Below are 14,958 nucleotides of genomic sequence, written 5' to 3'. Positions count from 1 at the left end.
TGTGACCAGCGGTGTGCCTCAGGGATTGGTGCTGGGTACACTGTTATTTGTTATATATATTAATGATTTGATGAGAATGTAGGAGGCATGATTAGTAAGTTTGTAGATGACACCAAGATTGGTGGCATAGGATAGTGAAGAAGGATATATAAGATGGCAACAGGATTTTGATGGGCCAGTGGGCCGATGAATGGCAGATGGAGTTTAATTTGGATAAATGTAAGGTGATGCATTTTGGAAGATCAAATCAGGGCAGGACCTACTCAGTTAATGGTAGAGAGTTGGGAGAGTTACAGAACAAAGAGATCTCGGGGTTTTCACGGCGACCGGCGATTCTCCGACCCGGTTGGGCCGAGCGGCCTGCCGTTCGCAACCGGTTCACAACGGCGGCAACCACACCTGGTCGCTGCCGTCGTGAACATGGCGCCAAAAGCTGGATCGAAGCTTGTGGGGGGCGGAGAGGGGAGTGAGCACCACGGCCGTGTTCGGGAGGGGACTGGCCCCCGATCGGTGCCCACAGATCGTCGGGCCGGCATCTCAAAGGGACGCACTCTTTCCCCTCCACCGCCCCGCAAGATCAAGCCGCCAGCGTCGTGACGTCAGCCGCGCATGCGCGGGTTGGAGCCGGCCAACCTGCGCATGCGCGGCTGGCGTCACTTAGGCGCGTCGGCCGCGACATTCTCGGCGCGCCGCCTTGACGCAAGCGTCAAGGCCCGGCGGCCGAGAGTTACGGAGGGCCACTCCTAGCCCCCCCGGGTGGGGGTGAATAAGGTGAGAGGAGCGGCCTCCAAGGCCGTCGTGAAACTCGGCCGAGTTCACAACGGCCTTCCCGATTTTTCGCGGGAGCGGAGAATTCTGCCCATAGCTCCTTGAAGGTGGTGTCACAGGTGGACAGGGTGGTGAAGAACGCATTCAGCATGCTAGGTTTTATTGGTCAGAATACTGAATACAGGAGTTGGGACGTCTTGTTGAAGTTGTACAAGCCATTAGTCAGACCACACATGGAATACTGTGTTCAGTTCTTGTCACCCTATTATAGGAAGGATATTGTTAAACTAGAAAGAGTGCAGAAGAGATTTACGAGGATGCAACAAGGACTTGATGGTCTGAGTTATAAGGAGAGGCTGGTTAGGCTGGGACTTTTTTCTCTGGAGCGTAGGAAGCTTAGAGGTGATCTTATAGAGGTTTATAAAATAATGAGGGCATAGATAAGGTAGATAGTCAACATCTTTTCCCAAAGATAAGAGGAGTCTAGAACTAGAGGGCATATGTTTAAGTTGAGAGGGGAGAGATCAAAAAAATAGACCAGAGGGGAAATTCCTTCACACAGAAGGTGGTGAACATCTGGAATGAGCTGCCAGAGGCAGTGGTAGAGGCGGGTACAATGTTTTCCTTTAAAACACAGTTAGACAGTTACATGGGCAGGATGGGTATAGAGGGATATGGGCCAAATGAGGGCTATAGGACGAACAGTAATAGAAACTGGGTGGCACGAACAAGCTGGGCCTGTTTCCATGCTGTAAACATCTATGCCTCTATGGCCACCCCCTCAATGGTGCAGGCAAACCCAAACCCTTATTCGCACTGGCAAAAATTGCCAGAAACGGGAATAAGGAAGGAATCACTGGAATTGGGTCCCTTAAGCCTCCCTCTTGGCCAGACTCCACTAAAATTCAGGCCTAACAGTTGATTCTGCATAACACCTAGCCCTACCATGTATTTTCTGTATATCATTTTGATCTCCAAGGATTAATGATGATGGTTGTAGTTCTTTAACATTCATGCTATAGGTTGTTTTGAATTGAAAGTTTATGATGTACAAATACAACTTATATTTCTGCGATGCATTTGTTTCGCCGTCCTTACCTTCGCTTAATGCGTTTGCAACTTTCATAGGATCTGATGAGAGGTATAAGTTGGTATGATATGCCTTTAGATAATTGATAGGACTTGTTCCACCAGTCATACAAAATCTTTCAATTGACAAGCCTGAAAAAAAGTGATTAAAAAAAAAATGTTTAAAACTGTATCGTCATTTTCAATTGTTTAATAAATTTATAAGTGCCTCCAGTATTATCACATTCCTATATATCAAATCTTTCACAAAATAACCAAGAAGTGAAATTTCTCCTTCATAAGTTACTGCAATATTTATTTCAATAAACAAGCTGCACATATGGAAATAAATAATTCATGCAATGAATGAAAAGCAAAGTATCACTTAAATGGAGACAGGCGACAGAATGCTGCAGTACCGAGATCTGGGATCCTCGTACATGAAGCAAAAAAGGTTAGCAGGCAAATGCAGCAAGCTATTAGGAAGGCAAATGTCAAAACATTTTTATTAAGTGCACATTGCTTTTACTTCCTTTTCTCCCAAAATGTATTATTTTACACTTAAACAAATTAAATTGTACCTGACATGCGTCTGCTAATTCTGCTAATCTATATTTTTGTTTCATCTTCTGTAGCCCTCGTGACTGCTTGCTACTTTGTATTGTTAAGATTGTCCCCCTACATTCAAAAGTCCAGATGATCTATCTCGGCTTCCTCCAGAGGCCCCCAGCATCACAGATGCCAGTCTTCAGCCTATTCAATTCAGTCCACGTGATTTCAAGAAACGGCTGAAGACATTGGATACTGCAAAAGCTATGAGTCCTGACAACATTTTGATATTACTGAAGAGGTATAGTCCAGAGCCAGCTAGCCCCTCGACAAGTTATTTCAGTACAGCTGCAACATTGGCATCTAAAAGACAATGTGGAAAATATCCGGGAACAAAAACTGGGGCAAATCCAACCTGGCCATTTGCTGCCCCATTAGTCGACTCTTGATCATCAGTAGAGTGATGTAAGGTGTTGTCGACAATGTTATTAAGTGGCAATAACCTGCTCACTGACTCTCAGTTTGGGTTCCACCAGGGCCCTCAGCTCATGACCTCATTACAGGCTTGGTTCAAACAGGAACGAATCAACTGACCCCCCCAGGCTGAGTTGAGAGTGACTGCCTTTGACATTGAGGCAGCATTTTATTGAGTATGGTATCAAGGAGCCCAAGCAAAACTGGAGCCAACGGGAATTGGAGAATAGTGCTCCACTGGTTGGTGCCATATCTAGCATGACGGAAGATAGTTGTGGTAGTTGGAGGTCAGTCATTCAGTCCTGGGACTTGGCTGCATGAGTTTATGGGCAGCACAGTAGCACAGTGGTTAGCACAGTTGCTTCACAGGTCCAGGGTCCCAGGTTCGATTCCCGGCTTGGGTCACTGTCTTGTCGGAGTCTGCACGTTCTTCCCATGTCTGCGTGGATTCCCTCCAGGTGCTCCAGTTTCCTCCCACAGTCCAAAGATGTGCAGGTTAGGCCATGCTAAATTGCCCTTAGTTACTAAAATAAAGAGGTGGGGTGGGGTGGGGTTACTGGGTTATGGGGATAGGATGAGGGTTTTGGCCTAGGTAGGGTGCTCTTTCCAAGGGCTGTGCAGACTCGATGGCCTCCTTCTGCACCGTAAATTCTATGATTCTATGTTCCTCAGGATAGTGTCCCTCGGCCCAACGTTCTTCCATTGTTTCATCAATGATCTTCATCTTCCCTCCATCCTTAGGTCATTACTGGCAATGTTCACTGATGATTGCACAATGTTCAGCACCATTTGTGGCTATTCAGATGCTGAAGCAGTTCACACCCAGCTGCAGCAGAAACTGGACAACATCTATGTTTAGGTGAATGAGTGGCAAGTAACATTCATGCAACACTACTGCCAGACAGTGACCATCACCAACAAGAGATTCTAACTCTTGAAATTCATGACATTACCATTGCCGAATCTCTAACTATCAACATCCCACAGGTTACTATTGACCAGAAACTGAACTGGACCAGTTGATGAGAATTCCGCCATGAGTAACTCCCCAAAGCCTTTCCACCATCTACAAGCATAAGTATTGGGTAAAATGGAATATTCTCCACTTGACTGGAGGAATGCAGCTCAAACAACACGGGAGAAGCTTGAAACCATCCAGGGCAAAGTAGCCCGCTTGATTGGCACCCCATCCAACACCATAAATATTCACTCTCTTCACCACAGATGAACAGTAACGGTAGCATGTACCACCTACAAGATACACTGCAGCAACTGATCAAAGCTCCTTCAACAGCACTTTCCAAACCCACAACCACTAATAAAGGGCAGTAGATACCTGGGAACACCACCATCTGGAATACAGCCCTGTGGTATAAAACGAAATGCAGGAGCAGGGTTAGACTAAAAAGCAAGAAGAGTTTTTCTAAATAAATTTAGAGTACCCAATTATTTTTTCCAATTAAGGGGCAATTTAGCATGGCCAATCTACCTATCCTGCACATCTTTTGGGTTGTGGGGGTGAAACCCAAGCAGACACGGGGAAAATGTGCAAACTCCACACGGACAATCACCCAGAGCCGGGATTTGAACCTGGGTCCTCAGCGCCGTAGGCAGCAATGCTAACCACTGTGCCACCGTGCTGCCCTAAAAGCAAGAAGAGTTAATGTAAGTGGGTGCAATGTTGTACCCTACAGATGAGAGCTGGGTATTTTACTTTGTATTATTTCACAGTATGGGCATTGCATAGGCCTGCATCCTTATTGCCTTTGAGAAGCTGATGTTAAGTTGCCTTCTTCAACCACTGCAGTCCATATAGTGGAGGTTCCCCTGCAAGTCACACACCATCCTGACTTGGAAATATATCGCCGTTCCTTCGCCGAGTCAAAATCCTGGAACTCCCACCCAAACAGCACTGTTGGTGTACCTACACTATATGGACTGCAGCGGTTGAAGAAGACAGCTCAACATCACCTTCTCAAAGACAATAAGGATGCAGGCCTATGCAATGCCCATATGGTTAAATAATACAAAGTAAAATACCCAGCTCTCATCTGTAGGGTACAACATTGAACCCCCTTACTTTAACTCTTCTTGCTTTTTAGTCTAACCCTGCTCCTGCATTTTGTTTTATACCACAGGACTGAATTTATTTGTTTTGTGGCATACCCAATTTAGTGCACTCCAATAATTCATATACCCAACCTAAAGTATGATTAAATTTATCAAACTGTCTTGGCTATAACAATCTGTCCTGGTTGTCATGATGACTTCAGGCATTTCTAAATTCTCACTCATTTTTACTTAAGTTATAAATGGCAAGAACATTCTCACAACTATTATTGGGCATTTTTTCCAATAAAGTCACATTTTCTGTTCACCTTGTTACTTTGAACATTTCTGAACTAAAAACTCAAAACCTTGTGCTTCAGTACATGGGTTCAATAAATCATGTTTCATCCTCTGTGTATCATGAACTTCTTGTTGCTACTTGCAGTTATGTTTCCTTAATTAGGAGCATAGTAGCCATGAGTAACAGAACACGCAAGTTGCAGGAAATCCACTAGTATTCAGGATAAGCCCAGATACATTTACATCAGTTCCAGAGTTATCTATTGCTGGTTACAATTTGGGCTCATTGCTTTCAAGAGTACCTAACGCCACAGTGTGCAGGGCGAGGTGACAGCACAATTGCTGCTGACTCAAGTGCTAACTGGATGTTGCTGTGCTACTGTGTTTAAGCCATTTCCAGACATTTCCTCATGATGATCCTTCATTGTAAAGATTGCACATTCAGGAAGTCTATAACACACTGATGGTTGCCTGCATCTCTGTGGAAAGAATTGAAGCCCATGAACATAACTTGCTGGATTTTGGATCCAAACTCTCCCATGTAACATTAGGAGCAATCAAGAGAGATACTCCCAATTTGCAATCTCATGCATACCTCCAGCCCCCACTGAAGACCACTTGTGTGACCACCTCCTTAATCACAGGTTACAGTCCAGATACCATCTCAATCAGATCATACACATAGCCCTGTAGGTAGACCCAAGCTGAAACAATGGTTGTTGGTTTAGGAGGCACATTCTTGCAATTTGTACCTCTGTAAATAAATATAGAAATATGTAAAGTTTGGCTCCTGTTTTATTCTTCACCAACTGGTTTCTGAAATAAAACCAAAGAATTGTTTCATGCATTGAAGTTGCTTTCCATTCTCTGTCTCAAAAAAGCCATCTAAGACCAACATTCTCATGCACTTCTAGGGGGCACAGTAGGACAGTGGTTAGCACTGTTTCTTCACAGCACAAGGGTCCCAGGTTCATTTCCCGGCTTGGGTCACTGTCTGTGTGGAGTCTACATGTTTTCCTTGTGTCTGCGTGGGATTCCTCCGGCTGCTCCGGTTTTCCCCTGAAAGCCCCGAAAGACATGTATGTTGTTAGGTAATTTGGACATTCTGAATTCTCCCTCTGTGACCCTGAACGGGCGCCGGAATGTGGCCACTAGGGGATTTTCACAGTAACGTCATTGCAGTGTTCATGTAAGCTACGTATGACAATAAGGATTAATATTACTATTATTAAAGGCACTTAGAACGTGATACAGAAGCCTTGCATCAGCTCTTTCCTCCAAGTAACTCATCACAACCAACTGCAGTTCTCTCTCACCATTACCAAAAAGGTGTATCGGACAGCATCTGAATCTGTCTGTTTTGTGAATGTATAGTGCTGGGATGTTAGTGCTTCAATGTTTATGGTTCTTTCGACTCTATTAGAAAAGCCAGGGAACTCTTCCATCATGAAGAACATAGGCACATTCAGCTAGACGGGTATAAGGATTTTAAAACGTTTGTGCATTTCGGTACAATCACTGGGTAGAGTTTTGCGCTCTCCGGTCAGCAGTTTGTAGGGAAGGAATGGGACCTTGAGAATTTCCTGGGTGGCCTTTCTTCCGCTTTCCTGCCAGACTGGTCTGAAATTTTTCATGGGGCAGGTGAAGCCTTGGCCGCACAAACATCCTCACCTTAATTGAAATCTTTTACTTGCCCACTTTTGACCACTTGCTTAAGGCTGCTTGACTTCCATTTTTCAACTGATGGGACAAGTTCAGCGATTGGGGAAAGCCTGATAGACCAGCCAGTTTGTGCCTCGCATAGGAAAGAGGGGGCAGCGTGCATGTACCCACTGGTCCCCTTTCCACATCAGGTGCCCCAGAAGGTCTGTCCATACCCACAGGGTGCTTCCTGCCCACCTGATTTGTCATCATGAACCCTTCTCTCCTGGGCCACCACTTCATCTCTGCCACAAATGCTCCTGAACTTACACTCATGGGACTGCCAGTCAGCCAAATAGTGGCAACCATTCCTGGTGGTGCTGATAATCAGATGGCTGGCAGCTCTCGGAGGTGGGACTTCATCCTGACTGGGGAGCTAATCTTGTTTCCAGCCAATTACCACTTCTTGGGGCATTATATGATGCTGTGGGCAGCTGGATTCAGAGGGGATGCGTTCCCCACTGACCCTTCCACGTAGCAGGTTTGGGAGACGTGGCATTTAAAAACATCCTACCCGTTATGTGTGGAAACTCACATTGGTGCCTAACTTGTGGTGAAAAATTACAGTACAACTGGCAGCGTATGCTGCTGTGGTGAATGTAGAAATTGTTATATAGCAATGTTATGAAAACCTCGGTTAAGGTATATATTAGTTGCAGTATTATGAAATAACCTAAGTTAAGGTATCCAGACTGTTCGTCTGCTAAAGCTATAATTAAGAAGTCATAAAAGCTGGTCATGAATGATTCTAACCATTTACTTATTCACATATAGAGGACAAATGGTCTATTGTTATGGTTGCTGGAGATTCCTTGAAGTGTATAATGGGTTGTACTTTGTTCCAGTTAAGCAGGTCTTGTGACATCTTAGTAGATTGTGTAATTCATTGGAGGAGCCAGGTCAGTCTTTAGTTTTGCAGTTTTCCATAGGATTTGTGTCAAGACAGAAGGATTTTAAATTGAACAGCCATTTTGCAAAATGATGCGAGGTTGAGCAGAAGTGTACTGGTTCTGCTCCTGAAAGGATCTCTCTCTCCAAATGTCGACACAAAAAAAACAAGTGTTTGCTAACTTTATTTAGAAGTGACATTGGAACTGTATTGGACTGCTGAATTGGAGTTAGGAGTAGATATAGAGAGTCAGTTTAAGTTTTTCCTTGTGCTAAAAGATCCACTTAACTGATAATTGTAATACTATTTTCTTTGATGTTAATGTGGTTAAATTCTGTGTTTAAATTAAAGCTTTTTTTTAACATATTATTGGTCAGAGCCATCACTCCTGGGATGGAGCATCCTTTTCTCATAGTGTTACAAATTTTAAAAATATTTGGGTTCTTGTCCAGTATCCAAACAAATGTTGGGGTCTGGTCCACTATCCTAACACTGTCATTACTCTGTGAAACTGACAGCAACTTTTGACATCCACATATATGCATGTAATCAGGGAAATCCAGAAGTTACCATTTGGCCAATCGTGTTTTTCCATCGGAAATGCTGTCACGGTCTTCAAAAATGCATTCAGCACAGAAATCAAACTTCCTAGATTGTCGTCTATTGGAACTCTTAAATCTCATTGGCTGCTTAGTTTGCCAATGTTTTAACTTTTCCAGGACACCAGAGATTGTCTAGTTTTTAAATTTAGAATACCCAATTTGTTTTCCAATTAAGGGGCAATTCAGCCTACCAATCACCTAACCTGCACATCTTTGGGTTGTGTGGGTGAAGCCCACGGAGACACGGGAAAAATGTGCAAACTCCACACAGAGAGTGACCTAGGGCCGGGATCGAACCCGGGTCCTCAGTGCAGAGATTGTCTATAACTGGTGCCAGAATGAAACTGACATTGTATTAAGCGAAATGAATAAGACCATAAGACCATAAGACATAGCAGAAGTATTAGGCCACTCGGTCCATCAAATCTCTCCGCCATTCAATCATGGCTGATATTTTTCTCATCCCCATTCTCCTGCCTTCTCCCCATAACCACTGATCCCCTTATTGATCAAAAACCTATCTATCTCTGTTTTAAAGACACTCCGTGATTTGGCCTCCACAGCCTTCTGCGGCAAAGAATTTCACAGATTCACCACCCTCTAGCTGAAGAAATTCATCCTCATCTCTGTTTTAAAGAATCATCCCTTTAGTCTGATATTGTGTCCTCTGCTTCTAGTTTTTCCTACAAGTGGAAACATTCTCTCCACGTCCACTCTATCCAGGCCACGCAGTATCCTGTAAGTTTCAATAAGATCCTCCCTCATCCTTCTGAACTCCGAGTACAGGCCCAGAGTCCTCAACCGTTCCTCAAACAACAAGCTCTTCATTCCAGGGATCATTCTTGTGAACCTCCTCTGGACCCTTTCCAAGGCCAGCACATCCTTCCTTTGACAAGGGGCCCAAAACTGCTCACAATACTCCAAATGGGGTCTGACCAGTGCCTTATACAGCCTCAGACGTACATCCCTGGTCTTGTATTCTAGCCCTCTCGACATGAATGCCAACATTGCATTTGCCTTCCCAACTGCCGACTCAACCTGCACGTTAACCTTAAGAGAATCGTGAACAAGGACTCCCAAGTCCCTTTGTGCTTCTGATTTCCTAAGCATCTTCCCATTTAGAAAATAGTCTGTGAGGGCAGCACGGTGGCCTAATGGTTAGCACAACCGCCTCACGGCGCTGAGGTCCCAGGTTCGATCCCGGCTCTGGGTCACTGTCCGTGTGGAGTTTGCACGTTCTCCCCATGTCTGCGTGGGTTTCGCCCCCACAACCCAAAAATGTGCAAAGTAGGTGGATTGGCCACGCTAAATTGCCCCTTAATTGGAAAAAATAATTGGGTAATCTAAATTTAAAAAAAAAAAGAAAATAGTCTGTGCCTCCATTTCTCCTTCCAAAGTGCATAACCTCACACTTTTCACATTGTATTCCATCTGCCACTTCTTTACCCACTCTCCTAGCCTGTCCAAGTCCTTCTGAAGCCTGCCTGCTTCCCCAATACTACCTGTCCCTCTACAGATCTTTGTATCGTCTGCGATCTTAGCAACAGTGCCTTCAGTTCCTTACTCTAGATCATTAATGTATATTGTGAAAAGTTATGGTCCCAGCACCGACCTCTGAGGTACACCACGAGTCACTGGCTGCCATCCTGAAAAAGAACCCTTTATCCCCAATCTCTGCCTTCTGCCAGTCAGCCAATCCTTTATCCATGCCAGGATCTTACCCTGAACACCATGGGCTCTTAACTTATTTAACAGTCTCCTCTGCGGCACCTTGTCAAAGGCCTTCTGCAAATCTAAATAAATCATGTCCACTGGTTCTCCTTTGTCTAACTTCCTTCCTCAAAGAAATCTAACAGATTTGTCAGATGTGACCTTCCCTTGACAAAGCCGTGCTCCGCCATCTCATCTTTAATAATAACTCTAAAATTTTACCGATGAACAAAGTCAGGCTAACCGGCCTATAATTTGCCGCCTTCTGCCTCCCTCCCTTTTTAAACAGTGGTGTTACATTAGCCACTTTCCAGTCCTCTGGGACCCTTCCTGCCTCCAGTGATTCCTGAAAGATCATCACCAATGCCTCCACAATCTCCTCAGCTATCTCTTTTAGAACCCTGGGATATAGTCCATCCGGTCCAGGTGATTTATCCACCTTCAGACCTTTCATCCCACTGGTGTCTTCCACCGTGAAGACTGATGCAAAGTAACTATTCAGTGCTTCTGCCATTTCTTTGTTTTCTATTATTACTTCTCCAGCCACATTTTCCAGTGGTCCAATGTCTATTTTTGCCTCATTCTTACCTTTTAGATATTGAAAACAAACTCTTCCTATCTTCCTTTATATTACTAGCTAGCTTGCACTCATACTTTATCTTCTCCCCACTTATTGCTTTTTTAGTTGTCCTCTGCTCACTTTTAAAGGCTTCCCAATCCTCTGCTTCCCACTAATCCTCGCCACTTTGTATGCCACAGAGTCACTAGATCTTTGTGGGTCAGTTATTTCAAGCTAAACAGTGTGCATCATATCTTCACTGCTGATACTATTGATCTGAAAATCAAGGCCATTATTGAAACAGAAGAGCAAATGCTACAGAATGAGTTCTATACTCTCCCTCAATTCCTCTGACCCTAAATTCTCCAAGATTAATATTATCATACCATCCTCAAGTGCAGTTAAATGTCTCTCCTCTATATTTTCTAGCTGTTCTTCAGGCCTTTTATGATGGCTTTGATTGTAATATGAAGAATCAGACTGGAGAATGATACAACATTCACTTCCTCCACCGCGAGTGCATTTTTCAGCAGTTTCTACCATATACAAGACGCTTTAACTCACTAAGACAGCTTCAACAACACCTTCAAAACTCGCAGCATGTATCACCGGGGGAAACAAAGCACCTCTGAATCAGAAGATTATGGGCGGGCTAATGGGAGCACTAGCACCTGCAAGTTTTCCTGGAAGCCATAATCATTCTGACTTGGAAATACATTGCTGTTTCTGGCTCAAAATCCTGGAATTCAATCCTCAAACGTGAAAATGGAAGCATCTTCAATACACAGGTTGCAGCGGTTCAATGGGGCAACCCCTTATAATTTGCACGTTGATGGATTGTTTGGCGCGGGGGGGGGGGGGTTCTGCCGCATGGGTTTGACAATTAAAAGGTAACATATTCAAATGAGGTTTAACGGGAGCAGAAAATCCCATCTCCGATCCTGTCCAACACTAACAATAATCTGAAAATCCCGCTTTCTATTTCTAGCTAGCTTTCTCTCACTCTGATTCCTCCCTCCTATTATTTTAAAAAGTAATTCTTTGCTGCTTTTTAAGTACTGTCCAATTTTCTGACCTACCACTACCGTTCACAGAATTACCTGCATTTGGTTTCAATTTGATACTATCTTTAATGTCCTTAGTTACTTATTGTTGGTCCATCCTTCTACCAGTGTCTTTCTCTCTCACTGGAATATGTCTTTGTTGATAAACCAGGGAATTACAGACCTGTGAGATAAGCCAGGGAATTAGTCTCACGTCAGTGGTAGGGAAACTATTGGAGAAAATTCTGAAGGAGAATATCTGGGCGTGAATTGATGAGAACCAAAGTCCCATTTTGGGCACGTTTAGCAAGGTATTCTTCAGCACCTGCCGTGCCAAGGCCACACGTCCTGAATTTCTTGCACTGACAAGCCATAGGGAGAGATCGGGCAGGCATTTTTAAATGCTGTCCCTATCTATTAGCACCCCCCCCCACGCCCCCCGCCACTGCAACATCCAAATCCCCCCAACTTACATTTATGGGGTCCTTGAGTACCTCCCCCCCCCCTCTCATATGGGCAGGGCACCCCAGGCCCGATCCCTGGCATGGGCACACTGGCATCCAGCCACAATGACACTCCCTTGCACCTTTACAGTGCTGCAGCCTGGCAATGCCACTTGGGCGCCAAGACAGTGCCAAGGTGCCACCCTGTCTAGAGTCCGTACACCCAGGGGCCTCCAATGGTTGAGGAGATGACCCCCCCCCCAATCCCTAGGTGCCATTATGCCTAGTCTACGTTTGTGTGGACCAATACTAAACGATGCCACAGCAAAGTCTCCCAGGTTAGGATGTTCAATCCTGGGCCTTGGGATACTCCGGCAAAGACATATTTACATGAGGCTAACTGCTCACTTAATTATGCAAATTTGGATCCCGCCCAGCGAGGGTGAGATCCAGACTGCGATGTCTTTTGAGATCCCTTGAGAGCTTGCGAGGCATCCCAAGCATCACAAATCTCGTGAGAGGCCTCTCGCAAAATTTAATGGCCTCATCGCGTCCCAAATTGGGCACGAAGAGGGCGTTCAATCAGGCCATCTATCTCCACATGGAGAAGCAAGATTTCATCAGGAATAATCAGCATGGCTTTGTTGGAGGGAAGACATGCCTAACAAATTTGGTTGAATGTTTTAAGGGGGTGACGAAGTGTGGAGATGAGGGTAGTGCAGCTGATGTATTATATATGAATTCCAGCAAAACCTTTGACAAGGTACCACATGGGAGATTTATAAAGAAGGCAAATGCACACGGGATACAAGGTAATTTGATAAGGTGGATACAAAATAGGCTTAGGTGCAGGAGATAGAGCGTGATAACAGAAGGTGGCTTTGGTGACTGGAAGCCAGTGGCAGCAGGGGGCAGCAGAGCAGAGCTTCTGATTGGCTGTTCCGGGGAGATTTGCATACGTGCAGTGCGGTCAGCGTAAGTTGAAGGTGCACCTGCATCAGTGACCCAAGGAGTTCGACGGAAGTCAAGCATCCAGCAGGGGGCAGCAGAGCAGAGCTTCTGATTGGCTGTTCCGGGGAGATTTGCATACGTGCAGTGCGGTCAGCGTAAGTTGAAGGTGCACCTGCATCAGTGACCCAAGGAGTTCGACGGACGTCAAGCATCCAGCAGGGGGCAGCAGAGCAAAGCTTCTGATTGGCTGTTCCGGGGAGATTTGCATATGTGCAGTGCGGTCAGCGTAAGTTAAAGGTGCACCTGCATCAGTGACCCAAGGAGTTCGACGGAAGTCAAGCATCCAGCAGGGGGCAGCAGAGCAAAGCTTCTGATTGGCTGTTCCGGGGAGATTTGCATATGTGCAGTGCGGTCAGCGTAAGTTAAAGGTGCACCTGCATCAGTGACCCAAGGAGTTCGACGGAAGTCAAGCACCTGAGACACTACACGTGTAGTGTCTCCCACCCGCCCTCCTCCTCTAACCTAATAATAAGACCCATTGGGGTGAGCAGGTGAGTGCCTTATTACATTATTATTTTTCTTTTTCTTATTTGTTAACCAGAACTAGGTTGAAAAAGACTATAGCAGAGGTATCCAAGTTTGTTTTTTTTTAAACTGAAATTTATACAAAGTAATAAATTAATTAACTAATCAGAGATGGCTGGGCAGGTGATGTGCTGTAGCTGTATGATTAGGGGCAGCAGGGTAGCATGGTGGTTAGCATAAATGCTTCACAGCTCTAGGGTCCCAGGTTCGATTCCCGGCTGGGTCACTGTCTGTGTGGAGTCTGCATGTCCTCCCCCTGTGTGCGTGGGTTTCCTCCGGGTGCTCCGGTTTCCTCCCACAGTCCAAAGATGTGCGGGTTAGGTGGATTGGCCATGCTAAATTGCCCGTAGTGTCCTAATAAAAGTAAGGTTAAGGGGGAGTTGTTGGATTATGGGTATAGGGTGGATACGTGGGTTTGAGTAGGGTGATCATGGCTCGGCACAACATTGAGGGCCGAAGGGCCTGTTCTGTGCTGTACTGTTCTATGTTCTATGTTCTATGTTCTATGATGTGGGAGCTGGCTGTTCCCCTTGTGAATGGCAATGACCACATCTGCAGCAAGTGTTGGTTGCTGGAAGAACTCCGGCTCAGAGTTGATGATCTGGAATCTGAGCTTCAAACACTGCGGCACATCCGGGAGGGGGAGAGTTACCTGGACACTTTGTTTCAGGAGGCAGTCACACCTGGGAGATTAAGTAATTCACATTCAGTAAGTGATCAGGGATTTCAGAGTGTGACTGTTAGTGAGGCAGGCAGGGGGAACCTGAGTTCAGGAGTGCAGGAGCCTCAGCCCTTGACCTTGTCCAACAGGTATGAGACTCTTGCTCCCTGTATGGATGAGGAGAAGGGCTCTGGACAGGATGAGCCAGCTGACCACGGTACCATGGTGCAGAAGGCCATTCAAGAGGGGGGAGTAAAAAGACAAGTAGTTGTTATAGGGGATTCTATAATTAGGGGGACAGATAGTATCCTATGCAAGCCGGATCGGGAGTCTCGCATGGTGTGTTGCCTGCCCGGTGCCAGGGTGCGGGACATCTCTGACCGGCTTGAAAGGATATTGGAGCGGGAGGGGGAGGATCCAGTTGTTGTGGTCCACGTTGGGACTAACAACATAGGTAAAGCTAGGGTGGAGGACCTGTTCGGGGACTATCAAGCACTAGGAAGAAAATTGAAATACAGGTCCTCAAGGGTCATAATCTCCGGATTACTGCCCGAGCCACGTGCCAATTGGCATAGGGACAAGACAATTAGGGAAGTAAACACGTTG

General features: G+C 45.4%; 1 protein-coding gene across 2 annotated transcripts in view; it reads right to left on the bottom strand.

The window, feature by feature from the left end:
• Positions 1-14,958, bottom strand: part of LOC119967495 (cytosolic 5'-nucleotidase 1A-like) — a 168,858-nt gene that overhangs the window by 133,075 nt on the left and 20,825 nt on the right. For both annotated transcript variants that reach the window (XM_038800138.1, XM_038800139.1), the window contains exon 4: positions 1,867-1,989. In XM_038800138.1, coding sequence (XP_038656066.1) covers positions 1,867-1,989 — 123 coding nt within the window. The remainder of the gene's footprint in view (positions 1-1,866; positions 1,990-14,958) is intronic.

Source organism: Scyliorhinus canicula, chromosome 6 (genome assembly GCF_902713615.1).
Source record: "Scyliorhinus canicula chromosome 6, sScyCan1.1, whole genome shotgun sequence".
In the NCBI taxonomy this organism is placed as follows: Eukaryota; Metazoa; Chordata; class Chondrichthyes; order Carcharhiniformes; family Scyliorhinidae; genus Scyliorhinus; species Scyliorhinus canicula.
Note: the sequence above shows the minus strand (reverse complement) of the source record. Positions and strands in the feature narration are given on the sequence as shown.